The sequence below is a fragment of the Zootermopsis nevadensis genome, unplaced genomic scaffold (assembly GCF_977971745.1).
Source record: "Zootermopsis nevadensis isolate Lab colony 2312 unplaced genomic scaffold, Znev_1.0 Znev_ptg000001l, whole genome shotgun sequence".
Taxonomy (NCBI): Eukaryota; Metazoa; Arthropoda; class Insecta; order Blattodea; family Termopsidae; genus Zootermopsis; species Zootermopsis nevadensis.
Genome location: NW_028259133.1, coordinates 2,202,429 through 2,223,088, shown reverse-complemented (window position 1 = coordinate 2,223,088; position 20,660 = coordinate 2,202,429). Strand labels below are relative to the sequence as shown.

At 39.1% G+C, this 20,660-nt stretch overlaps 2 protein-coding genes across 4 annotated transcripts in view; one reads left to right on the top strand and one right to left on the bottom strand.

The window, feature by feature from the left end:
• DNAlig3 (DNA ligase 3) overlaps positions 1-20,660 on the top strand; it is a 281,323-nt gene that overhangs the window by 160,681 nt on the left and 99,982 nt on the right. For both annotated transcript variants that reach the window (XM_087346940.1, XM_087346937.1), the window contains one exon: positions 13,828-13,928. In XM_087346940.1, coding sequence (XP_087203066.1) covers positions 13,828-13,896 — 69 coding nt within the window. In that variant the 3' untranslated portion in view covers positions 13,897-13,928. Of the gene's footprint in view, positions 1-13,827; positions 13,929-20,660 lie in introns of those variants that run through there.
• The window catches only part of LOC110835671 (prohormone-1), a 37,539-nt gene that overhangs the window by 7,861 nt on the left and 9,018 nt on the right, over positions 1-20,660 (bottom strand). The window lies entirely within an intron of this gene.

Here is a 20,660-nt window from a genome sequence, read left to right as displayed (position 1 = left end):
TTTGTAGGCTACAGAAATAATTCTATCGCAGATCAGGGGATTGATAACTTAAACGGAGAAAGGAAAAATACGCTGGAGAAAACAGGTATGCATATAAACGTAAACAGAAATCAGTACTTACAATCTTAGTGGAAAGTATATTTACCATCCGCTTGTACAATAAACTCTAGAATTTTCTTACATATTATATAAATGGGTTTCATATTATTATTAGAATAAACCGCGATTATGATCCCAGACACCAAATATTATTACGATGTCAAGTTTAGGATTAGATGGGAACATGTAACACGCATTGGGAAGACGAAAACTGTGAAGAGAGAATGGGAAACGTGAAGGGAAAATATCGCTTGAAACTCGTAGGATTATAATTTAAAAAGAACTTGTAACCAAAACGGTCGAAATAGCTCTTATAGGTAAAGATAAAATATTGAATAGAGTTAAATAGACATGTAGTTGTATCAAATGCTTTGCCTTAAAAGGCCTATTTGCTTGGTACTAACAAGTTACGAAATTTCCCATGCTCTGTGAGGAATTTAATGGACCTCAAAATGCTGAACACGCCGTTGTTAACCATTCTATTCCCATGATAACTGAGTTACAGTCCTCTATAGATTACAGTTGTGAGACGTACAGTCTGAAGCAAAATCTCAACCGTAGTGAAATTTCGATGTGGAATTGCTGGCTGGCGTTCAAAATATGCGAACTATATTAGACCTCGCTCACACGAGTATAAAAATGTCTGTTCCGTTTGTGAGTACGTTTGTGGCCTTGAGCGGCGAGGGAATGCTCGAACACCTGTGCTCCTCACACCGAAGGCTGTGTTGGCCCAGTACAAGTTTTCATGACCTTGAAGTGAACTATGCGTTTTATTCAAGAACAGCTAAATCGTATAAGACACGTGGCCTAGCCGGGAACATAGATTTCATTTCGATACAGAACTTTTAATTTGAAGTATTTGTTTATGTTATCACGTGCATTGACCACAGACGAAATAAAGGAAAACAAAACTAGAATTCTGCATAAACCCATTCAAAAACAATTTAGGATAGATAAAAAAAACTGATTAGATCATGTCAGAGGAATGAAAGACAATGAACACCCTAAACAAATTCCTTGCCGTCCTTGAGACATTTTGTTGTGTACATTTCCACAATAAACCGCTTTACTTCTATCGATTAATAGTTTTTCGTCGAAAGTATGATAAATGTACATTCAGCCGTCTACAATCGACGAAAAAGTTGTTGTTTTTTTGCAGAAAATTTACATATGCAAAGTAAACAATGCAGCTCGAAATGATTTACAGGCTGAATGCACCAAAAACCTGTCCTCAACGTGTCATGAAACATATTACCGACAGATCGCAGCACCTCTTCCTTTATCCCCTCCCGTGTTTACGTTCCCCTTTCGACTCTGGCAAGTGAGGGAGACACGAGCAACAAGTACGTTAGGAGCACCTCTTGCGTTAAGAACATGAACTAATTATAACTTAATTCCATTATAGTAGAATGCAGTAGACTTAGTTCCAGAATATTCTCAACAACTTCTTATTAATTAGCGCTTTTTATAATACCTTGAAAATTCTGTCAGCACGAGACGTAATTTAAAAGAAGCACATAAGAAAATAACTCGCTGACCAGTTCTTTTTCATAATAATAGTCAGAGACAGATACTGGCAAATCGTGTTCTGGAAATCTAGTACGGAAAACTACCGCACTACAGTGCTAATGTAATTTAATCATCATCATCATAACATTACGCCACTGTTGTGTTGTACAGTGAAACATTTGTCTTGTATTCCTCCACTTTTATTGGCCTGATGGTGCGCTGTTAGGCAAACCGGATCATTTGTCACTGCTACCAACATAACGATATAATTTAAAATAAAATATAAAAGCTCCATTCAGTAGAGTCCATCACGTAAACGAGTCAATATTGCCATATTAAGTAGTTCAGTTATGACAACAGAATTGTGTGGAACCTCAGCCAGATTTTAATAGTTTATATTATATTGTAAATCAAATATTTTAATATAAAATATATCACCGTAATGGAGAAGTTTGTTTGATATGAATAAATACATAATATGAACCAATATGAATTACTGTTAAGCGTGCCCTACTGTTCCAAATAATAGAAAATTATAAAAAAGACCGATTTACTGAACAATAAACAGATTTAATAAAATAAAACAATTCCAATAGAGCTTGCTGTGTCTACAAGTGATTGTTACAATGTTATAAATCACGTCATTGGAATATTATGGGGTGATGTGGAATATGAAAATACATTTTATGATTGCTCCTCGTGTAAGTAGCAAGTTTTGTTGTAAGACGTATTAACAAAGTAACCTGATTGGCCAGGTTCTTTACGGAAACGGTTGGTAACATGCACCAATCCAAAGCGTAATGAATACGTAAGAGGTAATTATAGTTTTAATTATTGTGAAAGTAGACGTTATCAACTATTTGAAGTACCAACATTGGTACTTCAGTTATTGTAGGCTACATTAAACACGTTTTAATTTACAAATATTCCAAGTTTTACATTTTGGTAAACATGGCTGGACGGAGAAATTACTGCCCGATTCTTGATATGTCAGTGAGATGAGAAATGAAAACGCAACACATCCGTAACACTTGAAATAGGAGACCGCGTCGTTGGTATAAATGTAAATGTTAGGTTAATGTTGAAATGGATCTTAGGATCGCGGAGGTTATGATTCGGGTAAATTCTTACAACGTACTGAAATGTCAAAGTTGAAATAAGTTCAATGCGGATATTTGTCTACATCTGGAGGGAAAAAGAACCTGGTTTGTTTCTCCAGTGTCAGAACTTGTTTCGCGACGATAAAATCTCGTTCTTGTGTTCGCTGTGGGGAGTCTGAGCGTTTGAAATCGATTCTCAGACAGTCAAGGGTTTCTTATTTCACAAAGCGACTACGGTTTTCCTGATCTGTTCTCGTTATCCCTTTGTGTGTATGTCTGAAAGTCACTTAATCCGGTTCGCTTCTGTAACATAAAGACCACTGCATTCATTTTTATTTCCCATAATTCCGCACTCGGTTCCGCGCTTCAAAAAATGTTTAAATTAATCTGACGCAATTTTGACCTGGAAAATGAATATTTCACGGTAGAATTTTAAAGTTAGAAGCGTATGGAATGTGTCATATGTAAAACAGCAGACGGTCGCCATTATTTATACATACTACAGAGTTTATAAAATAAAGTTATCTTTTAGTAACCAGCATCAAAGTAACAATTTCGTCGGCCCGGTTACAAATAGTCTCGGGATGGATGTGGTAGGAGAGCCTCAGGTTTTACCTTACTACTCTGGGCTATATAACGTGTTCTCAGCGATTTCTCACGTGGTTTTCGAAAGTTATTTCTATATCTTCATCTGAATTCCTATAGGATGTAATCGAAGTGGCCCTCAGGTTTCTTGGCCTCACGAAACAGAGAGGGCAGGTCGATGTTGGCCTTTTGGGTAGTAACGCCACGTGGACGTACACGTAGACATCAGCTTTGTCGAGAAACGTGTTACCTCCATATTGACGGCGTTACCCTGGAGACGAACTTGGACATCTTAATCGCGAGGCTATTCTCAGATCTCGAGTAGGAATAAGGCAGTGCCCGATTTCGAAATTTCGTGTCGTCATCAGCGATTTTCCTTATGATAATTTAATATGGAACAGTTTAATTAAAATCATTTAGCGGAGTCCTTTTTGTGAAGCTAATAATAGCTCAGCTAGTATATAAATTTTCCACGTTTTGTTAAAGCGAAGGTTCATTGCCGTGTATATATTTGTATAAATTATCGCCGATTTAATTCAGGCCCACACACACAGCGTATTTTTTTAAATTGTCCTTTCATATTTTCCTATTATCTACGCGCAGGCCACCCAAATTCTCTCTTCGCAAGCAAATTTTCAATATGAATTTTAGGATCTTTGGTAGAAAATTTAATGTGTCAGGAAGTTTTAACATGTAAGGATTGGACGTTTCAACCGTAATATTAATTTTAAATGTCGGAATGTGGTTTTTAAAATAACCGGTTCATTTGTATTTGGCTTTCAGTTTGACAGCAGGAATTAATAATTTGTATCACTGGAGCTAAGGATGTAAAATGTAGCGTGACGATACATCATAAACATCTAAAAAAGAAATTGTACAGTCTCTATTTACAAAACATGGCCATGCAGCGAAACTTCCGTGTTATATTCGATAAATTTAACGTGAACGGAATCTGCTCATACCTGCTGATACTTTACACACCTCTTGAATAGCCTATAATTTAGGATATGGTCTAGCATCTTACCTATTCTTACAGACTAGCACTAAATATTTTTACTAACATTGAATTTTATTATTTATTTAGTGTTCTGTCTGAGGACAGGTCCATATGAACAGGATCCTTCCATCCTTTTCTCGGACTGGGACCTGTTCATATACGTTCTTGGCAGATGATCCAGAAGTGGTTTGCCATTGCCTTCTTCTGTGTGTGAATGGAGTAATTGTTGGGATGCCACGGAGGAAAACTCCGTGTTGCCTAGACCACGGCCTTGCCCAACACAAGTTATAAATTCGGGCACCGCCGGGAATCGAACCCGAGACCCCAGGATTACAAGGCCAGCTTTCTAACCGCTAGACAACCGTGGCGAACATTGAATATGTGAACTTTATTAATTTCAGTTTTATATTTAAGCCTTTTGCATAAACCTGTCCTTCTGTTTAGCTCAGAAATTTCTAGAAACGAGGTTGAATGTGGATCTGCTCTCTTTTTTTAAAATCTCGACGGAAAAATTTTACAGAGATTATATTTCTTTTGGAAACGAATTGCTTGTGAAGATTTCTGCGAATGCAGGCTTAAACCCTGGCTCTTAACAGTTAAAAACAGTTGTAACTGGTAGGTCAAAGCGCTCTTGACGGTTTCTGTATTTACCAGTGCTTATGAAGCTTCAATTACAACCACTTGTATACGTAACACTGAATAGTGTCGCTTCATAGCCTCAGTGAACATGAGATGGTTTTTACATGAAAAAAACTTTATGGTCTTAAATTATAATCGTATGTTCTTTTATAGAAAGATATTACAACAGGCAAGTCAACGGTATTTGAGTTTGAATTTCGTTAGATTTTACAGTTCTGTTAAACTTTCCCTCCATTTTCTCATTCATTTCAATAAATAGGTCACGAAGTTTCAGCTAGAAAGAATCAGATGTATTCTATCAGCCATTATTTGAAGTCTCCATTAGAAATCACTTATTTTTATGCGTGACACATAATGCGTACTATTAAGTTAATGGAGTTGAGTTGGCATCACGTAAGACTGGGTACAGGCGAGACATCTGGTGCCATTTACTATAAGCCACATTTTAGCTGTGACTACACTTTCTGTAGTATTTCTCTAACGCGCATTGATTTTGATGCAGCGAGTGAGAATGTACCCTCATCACACATTCGAGGTCAACACGACGATCTTTAGAAACGGGAGTTTTCCGGGTAAAATTCTAAAAGCGCGGGCAGCGGAATGTTAGAATTACAGATTGTGTATCTGACGATGGCTTTTGAGATACGAATTGTAGGTTATAACGGACTAATAAAAAGAAAGGGATAGAGAGAGATGCAGAGAGATTGTATTGTTCCTTTGCGCATTTGATAATACATTACTATTTTTTTTAATACGCTCCAATACAATACAATGGGAAGTTTTGTGGGGCTACATTCAGCGGACAATGGTTTTCGTATTAGCTTTGTTGAACCTTGGGTTTCTGATGTCAGAAGAGGACGCTGATTTCTGATGGGTGTAATGAACGAAAAGAGAATCCGGTTGTGGAATTGCGTAATAAATGGGATATTGATCCCGACTTCCTGGTAGGCGGATTCTGATTTAAACGTGAAAAATTTTGAATTGTCTGTCTGCAACACGAAACACTTCTGAAAATTTATAACACTAATTCCTTGCATCGTTGAGTTAATATTGTGTTAAAATGTTAATGTAGGCGTTCTTTACACGACGAATATCATGTCTGCCTAGTTGAGCCCGTGAGTTCCATGTAGGGTCATATATTTTATCACTGCCCCGAAAATGGCTCTGTTTACGACTAGATACTATTTTCGAATTTCGTTGCATTTGCGACAAAGTACTTTGTGTTGAACATTAAACTTAGTGCTGTCTCACCGGGAGGGGACCGAGATGGTAATAAAACAGACTCCGTTTATTAGTCTCGTTCAGAAGCTGATATTCGCTGATCAACAAATACCCCGCCATTCATAGAAAGCAAATGTCCAGTGTCGTGTTCCCTAAAACCTACCATGGTTGCCTATCCTGAGCCATATTATGTTATGTCACGTTTTGTCACTGTAATTTTAAGTTTATATCTGATATGACCTTGTTGGGCAAGGCCGTGGTCTAGGCAACACGGAGTTTTCCTCCGTGGCATCCCAACAATTACTCCATTCACACACAGAAGAAGGCAATGGCAAACCACTTCTGGATCATCTGCCAAGAACGTATATGAACAGGTCCCAGTCCGAGAAAAGGATGGATGGATCCTGTTCATATGGACCTCTCGTCAGACAGAACACTAAATAATAATAAGATGAGGTGGTCTAGCGGTTAGAACGCTGACCTTGTAATCCTGGGGTCTCGGGTTCGATTCCCGGCGGTGCCCGAATTTATAACTTGTGTTGGGCAAGGCCGTGGTCTAGGCAACACGGAGTTTTCCTCCGTGGCATCCCAACAATTACTCCATTCACACACAGAAGAAGGCAATGGCAAACCACTTCTGGATCATCTGCCAAGAACGTATATGAACAGGTCCCAGTCCGAGAAAAGGATGGAAGGATCCTGTTCATATGGACCTGTCGTCAGACAGAACACTAAATAATAATAATAAAAATAAAAATATTTTAATCTTAGGTTTTTTTATATACCAGACGGGAAATCAAAGGATATTGAACTGAACCGAGCATTTCCTGAATTTGTATTACCCTCAATTACTTCGTGTTCGTAATTTCGCGTTGGTCACCGTCGTCTTTAACACCTCAACTAATTTTCGAAGAGTGCTCATAATTTATCATCGCATGCCGTCATGTTAACATTTTGATTTTCTCCGTTCCGCTGACGAGACAGTTTTGTCTGAGTTTAATTCCCTCGTTGTTTTCCTTATTAGCGCAGGGAATTATGGGTAAAATGGCGCTCAACATTCGACAGCGTTTTCAGAAAAAAAAATAAAAATTTTCGGTAATCGACCTGTAAATGTTGCTGCGCTGTATCGAAACTAGTTTCAGGCGTTCTTTGCAAGAAGCGTCGAGTATCCGCGTCTGTCAGCATGTTTAACTCAGAAAAAACATATTTTAGTTGTATTTACCTTTTTAGGCTTACACTAAATTGTTGGGTGTTAAATTATGTTTTAGTCCATATTATCTTAACCCTTAACGTGTATGAAATTCAGACCGACTTTCATCGATTCTCATAAATATGACTCGTACAAAAAAAAAATTGTCAAATTTACTCTCCTCCGATGTCATCCAAGTGCTGAGACAGATGGGGCAGGATCGAGGCTGCTGGTTCAGGGAATTCCCACAGCTCGTGGGGCGATGATAAATGGGCACGGAGTCACGGAGAAATGATGATTATCCGGAGAAAGCCGAATGAATCTGAGAAGCCGTCACCAAATTGCGTGCTCCAAGGCCACGTAAAGACATCCCCCCCTCTTAGACAGAGTACAAAGTTGAAAGCCTTCGCTACGCTGCGCGTTCTGAGCTGTCTTCACTCGCCTGGGCTCCGCTGTTTTTGTAATAACGTTGTTAAATTTTGATCTGACCAGGAACCATGCAATTTGGTGACGTTGTTACAGTCGGCTGAGCTACGAGGTGCGATCGGAAAGTTTCAAGACTGCGCGTATAAAAACCCGTACACTTATCTCAGGTATTAAATTCATCCATCACCCTCGAAGTAGTTCCCCTGGGAGTGAACACAACGATCCCAGCGCCGCTGCCAAGCCTGGAAGCATCCCTGGAAATCTTTCTTTGGGATATGATAATATCATTTGAAAACACTATGGATCCCTCATATGTTTAACAGCACAGGGACGTTTGCCGTGTGGTGTCTGTACTCGTAAGTGGGTTTGTTGGATAAAGTCTGAGGCCGGTCGTATGTAACAACCCTTGTTCGGACGGACGGTTCACGGCATTGCAGAAATAGCTGAGCTCGAACACCCGTGAGTTTTATTCCGACTTGTTTGTAGTTGTTTTGTTTTCAAAATCAATGGACGAAGTAATGTGCCGCGTTTGTCTTTCTGAAGCAAGGTTAGCTCTAAGTGACAGACAGGCATCTTCAGGGTTTCGAAGCGAAAGGACAGATTCATTGAATTTTAATGTGAAAGTAGCTGTCTCACGCAAGTTTCCTGTTTTCTTGTTGTCAGCGTCGATTGTAAGACGCATCCATGATTTAGTAAAAGGTTTTCAGTAAAAGAGACGCTATGTTGATCCTTAGATACCATAAAATGTAAGACACACTCCGATTTCAGAAATTCTAAAACGTAAAAAAATATGCTTCTTAAAAATCAATGAAACAGGTAGTTTTACGCCAGGGTTACAAGCGCAGTTAATGAAAGAATGGTGTTAGGAACACGACGTTGAGGACGATAAACAGATATGAAGCCATAGCAAAATGCAGAAAAACTACATAATACAGACGTTCATAATTGATAATTTTCATGGAATTTTAATAATAAGATAAAAAGAATGAGATCGGCAGAAATGTATCACGCATGCGAGAGATGAGAAATGCATTTTGGTGAGAAATCCCGAAAGAGACCACTTGTAAGACTTGGTCTTGATGAGAAGATAACATTAATATACGCAACAGACAGGCATGCTCGGACCAATAAGTAGTTAGAGCGTGAAGAACACGTGATCAATCTTCAAGAAGTGTGGCGGGAGGACAGTGGTGAGCTCTTGAGGACGTGTTCGCTTTTCACAAGAGGCGGTGAATGTTGTGAGAAGCCGAGACAGATTTATCCTCTCAGGGACTCCACTTCGCGGATTTAGTTAATATATTTCCTTATACTAACTGTTATAGAAGACCTGCGAAATTAATCTTTGTGTCCCCGTCGTCCGCTTATAACAAATTTGTATTGGCTTCATCGGTCTATTTCCTATGCCACGTCTCGACTCTCTTCAGCTTTTCAGAATTTTCAAGTGTTGCCGTGTGCTTTATAAACATTTTGAATTACATCTCCACGCTCCTTGAATGTTAAACTTATTTCCCCTGTAGGTGTTTACCCGCAACACTGTTTCCACAGCCTCTTGAATCTCATCAGTTATCACAGCAAACAGGAGAGAGCCAATAGAGAGAGAGGCAGCTTTTCCTACGAAATGTTGACACACGTTCATTTGAAAATGCTTCGTCGACCAAAGATACCTCCCTTGTGTGTTTTAGTATTGGGGAAGAAAGTTTCACGACTATAGTCGTTAGCTGCACTCAAATCGATGCTGTCTTACAGTTTATGCTTTTCGAAAGATATACGTATGACGTACAGTCATAAGAAATTTGTATGTTTGTTAAGAATTTAGTAAGGCACGTAGGCTTATAGGAAACAGCTGTAGGATTTGTATAATTTGCATAATTCCTCTTAATTGGACGCACACAAAATGGTAATCTCGTAGACGAGTTACGAACTTGAGGCCTCAGGTCGGTGTCGACGCTGAACCTTTGCGATAAATCGGTCCTGTCATGTTTCAGTTTGGTTATTATTATTTATTTAGTGTTCTGTCTGACGACAGGTCCATATGAACAGGATCCTTCCATCCTTTTCTCGGACTGGGACCTGTTCATATACGTTCTTGGCAGATGATCCAGAAGTGGTTTGCCATTGCCTTCTTCTGTGTGTGAATGGAGTAATTGTTGGGATGCCACGGAGGAAAACTCCGTGTTGCCTAGACCACGGCCTTGCCCAACACAAGTTATAAATTCGGGCACCGCCGGGAATCGAACCCGAGACCCCAGGATTACAAGGCCAGCGTTCTAACCGCTAACTGCGAAACTTTATTGTTACATTTTGCAAGGTCGTATCTACCCCTCTGTCTTCATGTTTCGTTTCTGAGGCTGCCTGGAAAGTTTCTGCACTCCTGAGTTAAGATTTCCGTGTCTAAAGGGGAAATGGGATAATGTTCGAAGTGTGAATTTGTCGCCTGTATTCCGCTTGCTTGTCAGTAGAACAGTCATGAATGATAATTAGGTTACGATAGCAAAACACAGGTCGGTTTAAGTCTCGTAAGTTCTCCTCAAAATACGGAGTACTCTCGCGTCTTCTGCTGTTCTGTTAGCTGAAGAATCTAGATCTCGCCTAAGGTTGAAATTTCGCAGTCTTGCCAGTGAAATGAAAACACGGAACTGCTTTTGTAGTGGAAAAAATGTGTTGGTATTATCTTATAGGAAATTTGCATACCTCTGGTTCGTGCGAAAGTAGTCTACGTCTTGTACGATTACATCAGTCAATAAAGATTTGAGATTTCAGCTTCTCACGGCGGTGGGTATGAAGAAATCTGTCTTCTGGGTTGTTGCACGTTTAATCTACCGACGTTTCAGTTGTGCTTTCTCCCCTGATAATGAAGGCAGCAAGCACCTGTGAAACCTATATTAAGTATAATCATTTGATGACTTATTGAATGACTTGCTTAATCAATTGCCCATTTTTTCTCTCACACGCAGTCACTTGTTCAAATTCAGTCGGTTAATGGCCGCAGGATTATTTTCTTTCCTTGGAATGGTCAAAATTCGTGTCTTGAATGTGAGGGATTTGACGTTTTCTTCAGTCACTCAATACAAATTCTCGGGCAATATCTTAAAATAGGCTACTACCGCGTTCTTCACTCGACATCATATATAACGTATGCAGTTGATAAATCGTTATTAAATAAACTGTGATATAAAATATGTGAGTTACGTATTTACTCACCAAATCACGTATTCACGTATTAAGCCACTAGTGCTCTACAGATGCTTGTGGTTTCAGTCGTGTCATGTTTGATGATTTAATAATAAAATGTGCAGGACGGTCAGCCCTCAATGAGGTCCATAGGCCCCAGAATATTTGGCCATTCTCCCCAGTAGATAGCCGCTGACATAACGTCACTTGTTTTCGGGTTAATTCTCGGTTGGGATCCGAATATCCATATTAAGATTCTTCGTGTTTTATCTGTCTCTCCATAAGAATCCTTGGAAATCCATTCTCTGAGCTCACATTTTCATTTCTGTACGGGTTAAATGTCCATTGGTGTTGGTAATCTGCAATCTTTCAGATAAATGTTTGTGGCTTGTAGAGTCTGGAAGATGTTCCAACCGAAACGTTTGTAAAACAAAGAGTTGACAAAGTAAGATTATATTAGTGCGAACAAAATATAAATTTCTCATCTAGGATTCCACGTTTCTTATAAGCCTGTTCCAACATGGATGACGCATTTCCGAGAAAGTGTTTTTATTTATTCTTAATTGGTGCGTATTTATTAGAGACGTATTTATGCTGTTGAGAGTGAAAACGTTTCACTGCAGGGCTGTATGACGTGATGATTCCTTGCTCAGAATCTATGATACGATAACCCCTCTAGATTGTTAGAGAGATTGTGATATTTAGCTTGAAAATAAGATAAATAACGAAAATGTTTTGCTTTAGTGTTTAACGTTGCATCTCTTACCACTATAGTTATTAAGAACGAAATGGAGTGGACGTGAAAACGGGACTGACTAACTAACTAACTAACTAACTAACTAAGTAACTAACTAACTAAGTGAGTAACTAACTAACTAACTAACTAAGTGAGTAAGTAACTAACTAAGTAAGTAACTAACTAAGTAACTAAGTGAGTAAGTAACTAACTAAGTAACTAACTAAGTAAGTAAGTAACTAACTAACTAAGTAACTAAGTGAGTAACTAACTAACTAAGTAACTAACTAAGTAAGTAAGTAACTAACTAACTAAGTAACTAACTAAGTAAGTAACTAACTAAGTAAGTAACTAACTAACTAACTAAGTAAGTAACTAACTAACTAAGTAGATGGCTTAGGGAACCTGAAGGTTCATCACCTAATTAGCCAAAGCTGTCCTGGGCCATCAAAATACATTGTGAAGACGGCACACATGAATATAATCACGCATTCGACTCCGATATCTCGACGAAACCAAGTTCTTCTTTTCATTACTTATAATTAAGCGGTCCCTTTTAAACCACTGTATTTATATGTCCTACTTAATTGAGAATTATACAATGTTGAAATGTTCAATATTTCTTTATAAAGGAGGCTTTCCACAGTAACTCGATATAAAAATCAATTTTTTACTCAGGCAGTGCGAGTAACAATGTTTTTTATCATTCGTCATTTATAATCACAGGTCATAGAAGTATTTGTGTGTGACGGGATATTTTTATAAAACGCGGGTTTGACGTAGGATGCATTTGAATAGTTAGTGCTTCTTTCCAGAGGAGTTTTATTTTGTTAATGGAACCCAAGCGAAAGGAGGGGCAGTGTCTGCTTTTAACTGACTTGTGCTTAAATTAATCTCTGAGGAGAGACAGGTTGCTTGTCAGTTGCGAGATTCGTAGAAATGTATTTATTTAGATTTAATTTGAAAACTTTAGCGAGCCTTCTTGGAATTGTTTGACGGTGTGCTGGAGGAAGTTCTGTAGTAGGGGAGTGAGGTCGTTGACAGAATTTGTAACAATGAAATTTTGTGTTTTCTCCGTCCTGGAAATATTCGTAATTTAGAGACTGGGGGGAGGGGGGGTCTTTGACTCGTCACGTGTGACACAAAAGTGTTAATGACATAAAATCAGACAAGACAGCAGGAAGAAATGTGAAGGTAATGAAAACCGACTTTAAAGTTTAATCAGTTTTGCTTTGTTTCTAAGCATCTGTTACTGTTATCGTCATAATACACGATCTTACACAGTTACGCTATATTATTTTCGCAAAAATACTTGCGAGGGAAAATTTAAAAATGTTTTATTAAACGTTTTACATACAATTACAATGCGAGAAGTGAAATATATATATATATTTTCTACTGCGTTAACTCTGGTATTTTAGGCGATAGTTCTGTCGTTAACTTCTGCATTTCGAGGTGCAAAATTTCCCCCGGACGACAACAAAACACAACGGGAACTTTCAATGTTGCCACCACTGCACCAAAACAAATGTAAATGAACTTCCTGGAACTTTGTTGTTGTAATATGGTTTTATTTTTCATTGCTATCTGTATATACCTTTAAATAACAATGTAAATATTTGTTGACAAAAATGTTGCATTTGTTTTAAATCTCAATGAAATTATTTGTTTATATGCGCGATTGAAATGAATGTAAATTCATTCAGCGTTCAATAGTCTGACAGCTCAATGAACAGTGTTTGCTAACCTCACTTTTCATCGCTGTGTAAACACAAATAATACTGTATTGTGTTGGGTGAAATTGCTTTATCTTCAGTTTTCACGTGGCAGGGGTTTCCTGGAAAGTCGTCAGCCGCTGGATTATTTACGGAACTGAAAAATTCTCGACCAGAACAATTTATTACTACGTTCTAAAGAACCAGCCATCGATCTGTATCATGATCCAGATGAGTCCTGTATATAATCTCACGCCACATTTCTGTAAGATCAGTCTTAATTTTATTCTCCCATTTATTCCTAGGTCTACCTTGTGGTCTCTTCCCTTCAGGCTTCCCAACGAAAATTTTGTGCTCATTTTAATTTAATCCATGCGTACAAATTATGACGATACTCGTTATGTAATTTACTGAAACCTTTTATATTTCTTTCCTTTTAGGATCGCATATTTTCCTCACCGCCTGTCTTCTCAAGCTTCGTCCGTCTTTATACTCTTTTATTAACGTGAGAGCCCACGGTGACATCCATACAAAACAACAGGTAAGATTATAGTTCTGTATATTTTAATATTTACGTTAACAGATACCAGGCTGTAAGACAGAATATGGGAACTGGATGGTAAAGAACCTTCCTCGAATTTGGCCTGAATGCTATTTTAATTATTTACTGTTTTTCTGAAATATTTAAGCTTTGTCACGTTGTTGAAGGATTTATTTCTACTCAGATACGGATAAAATAATGGCCGATGGACACATCTGGTCGCTAACAGGTTCAAGTAGAATTCGTATTACTACAGTCTGCTACTTGCTACTACTGTCAAAGAGGAAACCTCCGGGCGTGTTCCGGAACAAAATAGCTTTCTGAAATAATCTGTTAAGTCATTTTGTAGGACTTCTCGGACGAATGATCTTCTGTTTACACACATCATCACAGCACAGAACAAGTTAGGACACTTAATTAGTGTGTTCAAGAGAGTTCGCTTTGTAATTTATATCAGTATTCAAATTTGTGAAGTATCTCTAAATGCTAAGTGATATTTGAGGTTCTCACGGCTACGAATATGAAGATTAAAGCCTTATGGCCTATTGCGCTGTTTGATCTGGTGGACGCTGACCGACGTTTCAGAGGTACATACTGCGTGCATCATCAGGGGAATGAGAATCGCCATGTTGATGGAGTTCGTACGTATCTCTGAAACGTCGGTTAACTTCTACGAGACTACGTGGTGAAATATCCCAGAAGGCCGCCACCTTCTTCATCCCTCAATGCTGTCCGATTTTAACCAAAATATGTATCGACAGATTTTAGTAAAACTCCCCAGAATAGAATTTTAATAAATTCGTTTAGAGACTTTGATTTGTGACATGCGACAGACAGACGGACATACAGACTTGGCATAGGGGGTGAGGCGTTCTTCCCGAAAGTTCTTATTAGAAATTCCACCACACGTATCGACGTTTTTACTACGACGTAGTTTTCCCAGACCGCAACATTAATACCGTCTCGTGGGGTCTGACAGCGGCTAGACCAAGAAGTGGTCGGAGGTGTAATGTTTCTCAGAATTGCAAAAGAATCCCCCTGATGTCAGAGGCCAGTGCAGCCGACAGGTCACTCAAGGCGTGGGTCTTAGCCCCACCAAGATGCCATATTTGTGGGCTGAGAAATGAACGCCTATCGGAGACGTGACGTCATAGAGTCTGTCTCCGTGTTTCATCCACAATGTTGGCTACTTTATGGTGTCTGTACTAAAACATGCCGAGCGATTTATGTTTTAATATGCAGTGATGCTCTGTTGGCTTAGCTTTGAAGCAACATTAACTTTGAATCGAATTTCATAAATTTCTTTATAAGCGACTTATGTTACAGGACGGGCCTGCATTTGATTAACATGAATAATTCTGTATTTTCTGAAATATTTTCCGTGTAAATATTGAGTTTTCGAAATCCAAGGAAATTTTATTCATATCTCATTTTATTTATCGTGATATGTATCGTGTTGATTGTCTTAGCATATTTTGCTAGTGACAAACTCTGATATAAATGTGTGCGTGCGTAGGCCTGATTAATTTAATCGTAAGGGAAAATAATAAAATAAATATTTTAATAAACCAATTAATAGTTTTGTAGATAGAAGGCAAAATTTTTAACATTGTGTTATTTATATCAGATCTAAAACTTCTTGACGATGGTGAAGAGTCAATTGAATAAAAATTTTCTTGGATATTATCCATCGTCTAGGAAATATAAAACGTAAAACGACGTTTCGGAGATGGGACTCTATCTCCGTCTTCAGGTTCCTACACAGTTGAGCCCACTAGATAGAGCTAATCCCTATCTCCGGTCCGGAGATAGAGTCCCATCTCCGAAACGTCGTTTTTACGTTTTATATTTACTAGACGAAGGATAATATCCAAGAAAATTTTTATTCAATTGTGTTATTGCTCAAAGTTTCGTTGTTTCGTTGTTCAAGACATGTGTAATTTAACAAAACACTATTAAAGTAACCGCGACTGTAAAATAAATGAAATTCGAGAAATCTTTGCAAGATATAATAACAAACAACGTATTTACAGTAAACTCAGTTTCACGGAGAAATAGAGAAATATACATTCTTATTTTTTTATCTGTGGCTCTCGACAAAGATATGAATACCCAGCCAATGCCGACTCTTGAATTACGAGATCTATAAGGCATGAACATAATCGTACATCAGATATATTAGCAATTTTTTCTGTAATTGTTATGTGAAGTCACGAGAAAGCTTTCCACACAATTGAAATTCGTATCGCCAGTAAAGCTGATGCTTCACGTATGTCGTCTCCTGGGTATAAGCAAGTTAACCTGCCTGAATCCCTCCGGAACTCCTCCGAGACGGAAGATGGAAGTTTGGTACGCGGAAGAAACCTCGTGTGTTAAAATGTAATAACATTTCTGCGTGCCACACAAATTTCTATGTACCTTCCTCGCGATGGTATATTGAAACGGTTAGGTTACGTGTATATCTCGAAATTTCCATCTCGACTTCTTTTTTTAAAACGATAAACTCCAAGGACTTATAAGAAGCGATTTTTCTCCCGCCTCGTTCATATTGCTTTCCCTTAATAAGAAGAAGTTATTTTTGGAAAACAGATCAGATCTTCTGCTTTCGAGAGTGAGTCACGTAAAATGTTGGTAATTATCCAACATCGCAAAAAATTGCATTTACCATCTTCAGAGTGAGTGTGTAGCTGTTTGGGCGATTTTGAAAGTGTTGTATTGGGCAGGATTCTAAAGTCGCCCGACAACTCACCAACCCTGAATATTGCAAATACAGTGTTCACTGTAATGGTGGATAATTTCGGGTATTCGAAGTTACACATTGAATTCCCGCCGCCATAATATATGAACAGGAATTATATGAGACTTGTATAATAATACGCTGTGATTGTTTAAATTTTCTTACTACAGCTGGGGTCTCGGGTTCGATTCCCGGCGGTGCCCGAATTTATATCTTGTCTTGGGCAAGGCCGTGGTCTAGGCAACACGGAGTTTTCCTCCGTGGCATCCCAACAATTACTCCATTCACACACAGAAGAAGGCAATGGCAAACCACTTCTGGATTATCTGCCAAGAACGTATATGAACAGGTCCCAGTCCGAGAAAAGGATGGAAGGATCCTGTTCATATGGACCTGTCCTCAGACAGAACACTAAATAATAATAAGATGAGGTGGTCTAGCGGTTAGAACGCTGGCCTTGTAATCCTGGGGTCTCGGGTTCGATTCCCGGCGGTGCCCGAATTTATAACTTGTGTTGGGCAAGGCCGTGGTCTAGGCAACACGGAGTTTTCCTCCGTGGCATCCCAACAATTACTCCATTCACACACAGAAGAAGGCAATGGCAAACCACTTCTGGATCATCTGCCAAGAACGTATATGAACAGGTCCCAGTCCGAGAAAAGGATGGAAGGATCCTGTTCATATGGACCTGTCGTCAGACAGAACACTAAATAATAATAAGATGAGGTGGTCTAGCGGTTAGAACGCTGGCCTTGTAAGCCAGGGGTCCCGGGTTCGATTCCCGGCGGTGCCCGAATTTATAACTTGTGTTGGGCAAGGCCGTGGTCTAGGCAACACGGAGTTTTCCTCCGTGGCATCTCAACAATTACTCCACTCACACACAGAAGAAGGCAATGGCAAACCACTTCTGGATCATCTGCCAAGAACGTATATGAACAGGTCCCAGTCCGAGAAAAGGATGGAAGGATCCTGTTCATATGGACCTGTCGTCACACAGAACACTAATAATAAAAAAAAGTATTTCTTGAAGAGTCGATAGTTGCTCAGCTGGTCATGACATTTTTTTGAAGGAACTCGGAGGTTTATTGGGACCTATCGTGTTCATCAAGTCCCTAATTGGTCTATATCCTGATCTCATTTCATTTCAACCGTGTCTTTACAACATATTTGTAAAAAAAATCCACGTTGTATTAGTCAGAATGAGATTGGAGGGAATGTAGCATGAATGATATCTAAGCAAATCTGAGAGGGTAACGTCAAAATGCATTTTAATTATTCTCGGTATTGGCGTGTGTTCTGCGTTCTCTGGCTTATGGAAGGATTCAGTGACAATCTGTTCGCGTCTCAATAATTATTCTGCTTCATGAAGTTAAGTATATATGCGAAGGATAGACCTGTAAACACTAAGTGAAATTTGCACAATTCCTCCGGAGAGATAGTTCGTGAACAGACACACAGAGGGCAAAAACAACAAAACAAAAGACGTTAGAATCGCGTTATTGCTCAAATGTACATTGCTCCGCTGTTGTGGACATTTGAAAGAATAAAATGACTGTAATATTAATAAATCGAGTTTTATAAAATTAACAGTGACTTGAAAATTAAAACTCTGTTAAATCTAATAAACTCCATAGAAATGTAGCTGTTTCAAGTTAGTAGCTGGCATAATATTTTAAGTGAGAGAAGTGGAGTTTACTGTCCATGGTATTGTTCCTCTCTGCAGCCCTCCACAAAGATATGAACAGCCAATCCGAACCACGATAATGAAAAAAAAAAAAGGTTGCCAACCGCTGGCAAGTGATAAAATGTAACCTTGCTTAATGATCATGAATGTGTGGACCGGCACGAAGATTCCATTGCAGCTATAAAAAAATTTTTAATTGAATTCGGGGGATTGTATTCATTGGTTTTATTGGCTTCGAATTATTACTTGCTCTGTGAATCTTTTTTTAAACATCTTCTGCAATTTTTAATATCTCACAAGCACGTGTTCGGGCAAGAATTTGTGAAACGATAAAGGTTAGGTGGTTCATTTGATAAAATTTGAATGTGCTGTTTCGGAAATTCCTGACCGAATTAATTCTGCTGATAACCCGAGACAATTTTATTTCAGACATTTTGCTGCAAAAACTTGAGGTCGTATGAAAAATGCTCTGTACTAAAACACACATTTACATCTAATGTATATTTCGGAAATATTTTAAAATTGAATGGAGTATACATTCATGTAGTATAATGTATCTGTGACCAGCGAAATTAAGCTCAAGTTAATTTCCTCGAATGTGAAATAGTGGGGATATTTGAGCTTTAGACCAGCGAAGTTCATCGGATTAAATTCGTTTTAATATAAAGTCTGTCTGAATAGACCACGGCCCACCTTGTCATAGGAACATGATGCGATTAATACCGAGCGGAGTCGGGCTTCGAGACTTTTAATTCGCTATTCCAGCTGAGGAGAATTTAGTAGCAACTATCAGCGTCTCTGTCTGTCCAAGATAAAAGAACTCCATAGTTCCATAGAGATGTTCATACAACATCGCCTGGTGTTGTAGGCCAAACGCGATGACCGGCCAGAACAGATGATCGAATTATCACGCAGAAAATGTTAAAATATTTATCGATTGTTGCAATTCGATACAATTGGATTGTATCGATAAACACATTGTCGATGTGACTACACAAGATCCCTCGCAGGTCACGTGATGTTATAACCTGCTCACGCCAGACCGTCAGTTGTCTTTTTCACAAATGCAACGAGTGTTCATTTTTGAACGCTACCTGGCATCTCGTTCGTAATTAACTTGCCAGAACGGGTTTAGTGATACATTTCCCGACTATTTTGGTAAACTGTTTCAACTAGCGTGTGGGACAAAAACCATTTCGGTCTACCTTCCGTGTTAAGTGACGATAGTTTGGACGAAATCCGTTACACTTTGGTGCGCTCTCCATATCGTGTTTTGTTTTCTGATTTCAATGTAATTTGTATATATAATTTCTTGACAAGTAAAACACGAGCCAGTAATTGTTTGCCTGACTTTTATATTATCATTTTTCATTTGTATCTAAATAATTAAAGCTGTAACGACCTGGTAGGATGCATGAACCTAACACCGTCATTGAACCGCAGATTAACAGCTGGCGTACAGAGAATTTTAATATCGGACCATTTTCTCTTTCTTATACATTAAATTAACATAATTAATAAAAACGCCACGGTGGTCCAGCGGTTAGAAGGCTGGCCTTGTAATCCTGGGGTCTCGGGTTCGATTCCCGGCGGTGCCCGAATTTATAACTTGTGTTGGGCAAGGCCGTGGTCTAGGCAACACGGAGTTTTCCTCCGTGGCATCCCAACAATTACTCCATTCACACACAGAAGAAGGCAATGGCAAACCACTTCTGGATCATCTGCCAAGAACGTATATGAACAGGTCCCAGTCCGAGAAAAGGATGGAAGGATCCTGTTCATATGGACCTGTCCTCAGACAGAACACTAAATAATAATAAGATGAGGTGGTCTAGCGGTTAGAACGCTGGCCTTGTAATCCTGGGGGGTATCGGGTTCGATTCCCGGCGGTGCCCGAATTTATAACTTGTGTTGGGCAAGGCCGTGGTCTAGGCAACACGGAGTTTTCCTCCGTGGCATCCCAACAATTACTCCATTCACACACAGAAGAAGGCAATGGCAAACCACTTCTGGATCATCTGCCAAGAACGTATATGAACAGGTCCCAGTCCGAGAAAAGGATGGAAGGATCCTGTTCATATGGACCTGTCCTCAGACAGAACACTAAATAATAATAAGATGAGGTGGTCTAGCGGTTAGAACGCTGGCCTTGTAATCCTGGGGGGTCTCGGGTTCGATTCCCGGCGGTGCCCGAATTTATAACTTGTGTTGGGCAAGGCCGTGGTCTAGGCAACACGGAGTTTTCCTCCGTGGCATCCCAACAATTACTCCATTCACACACAGAAGAAGGCAATGGCAAACCACTTCTGGA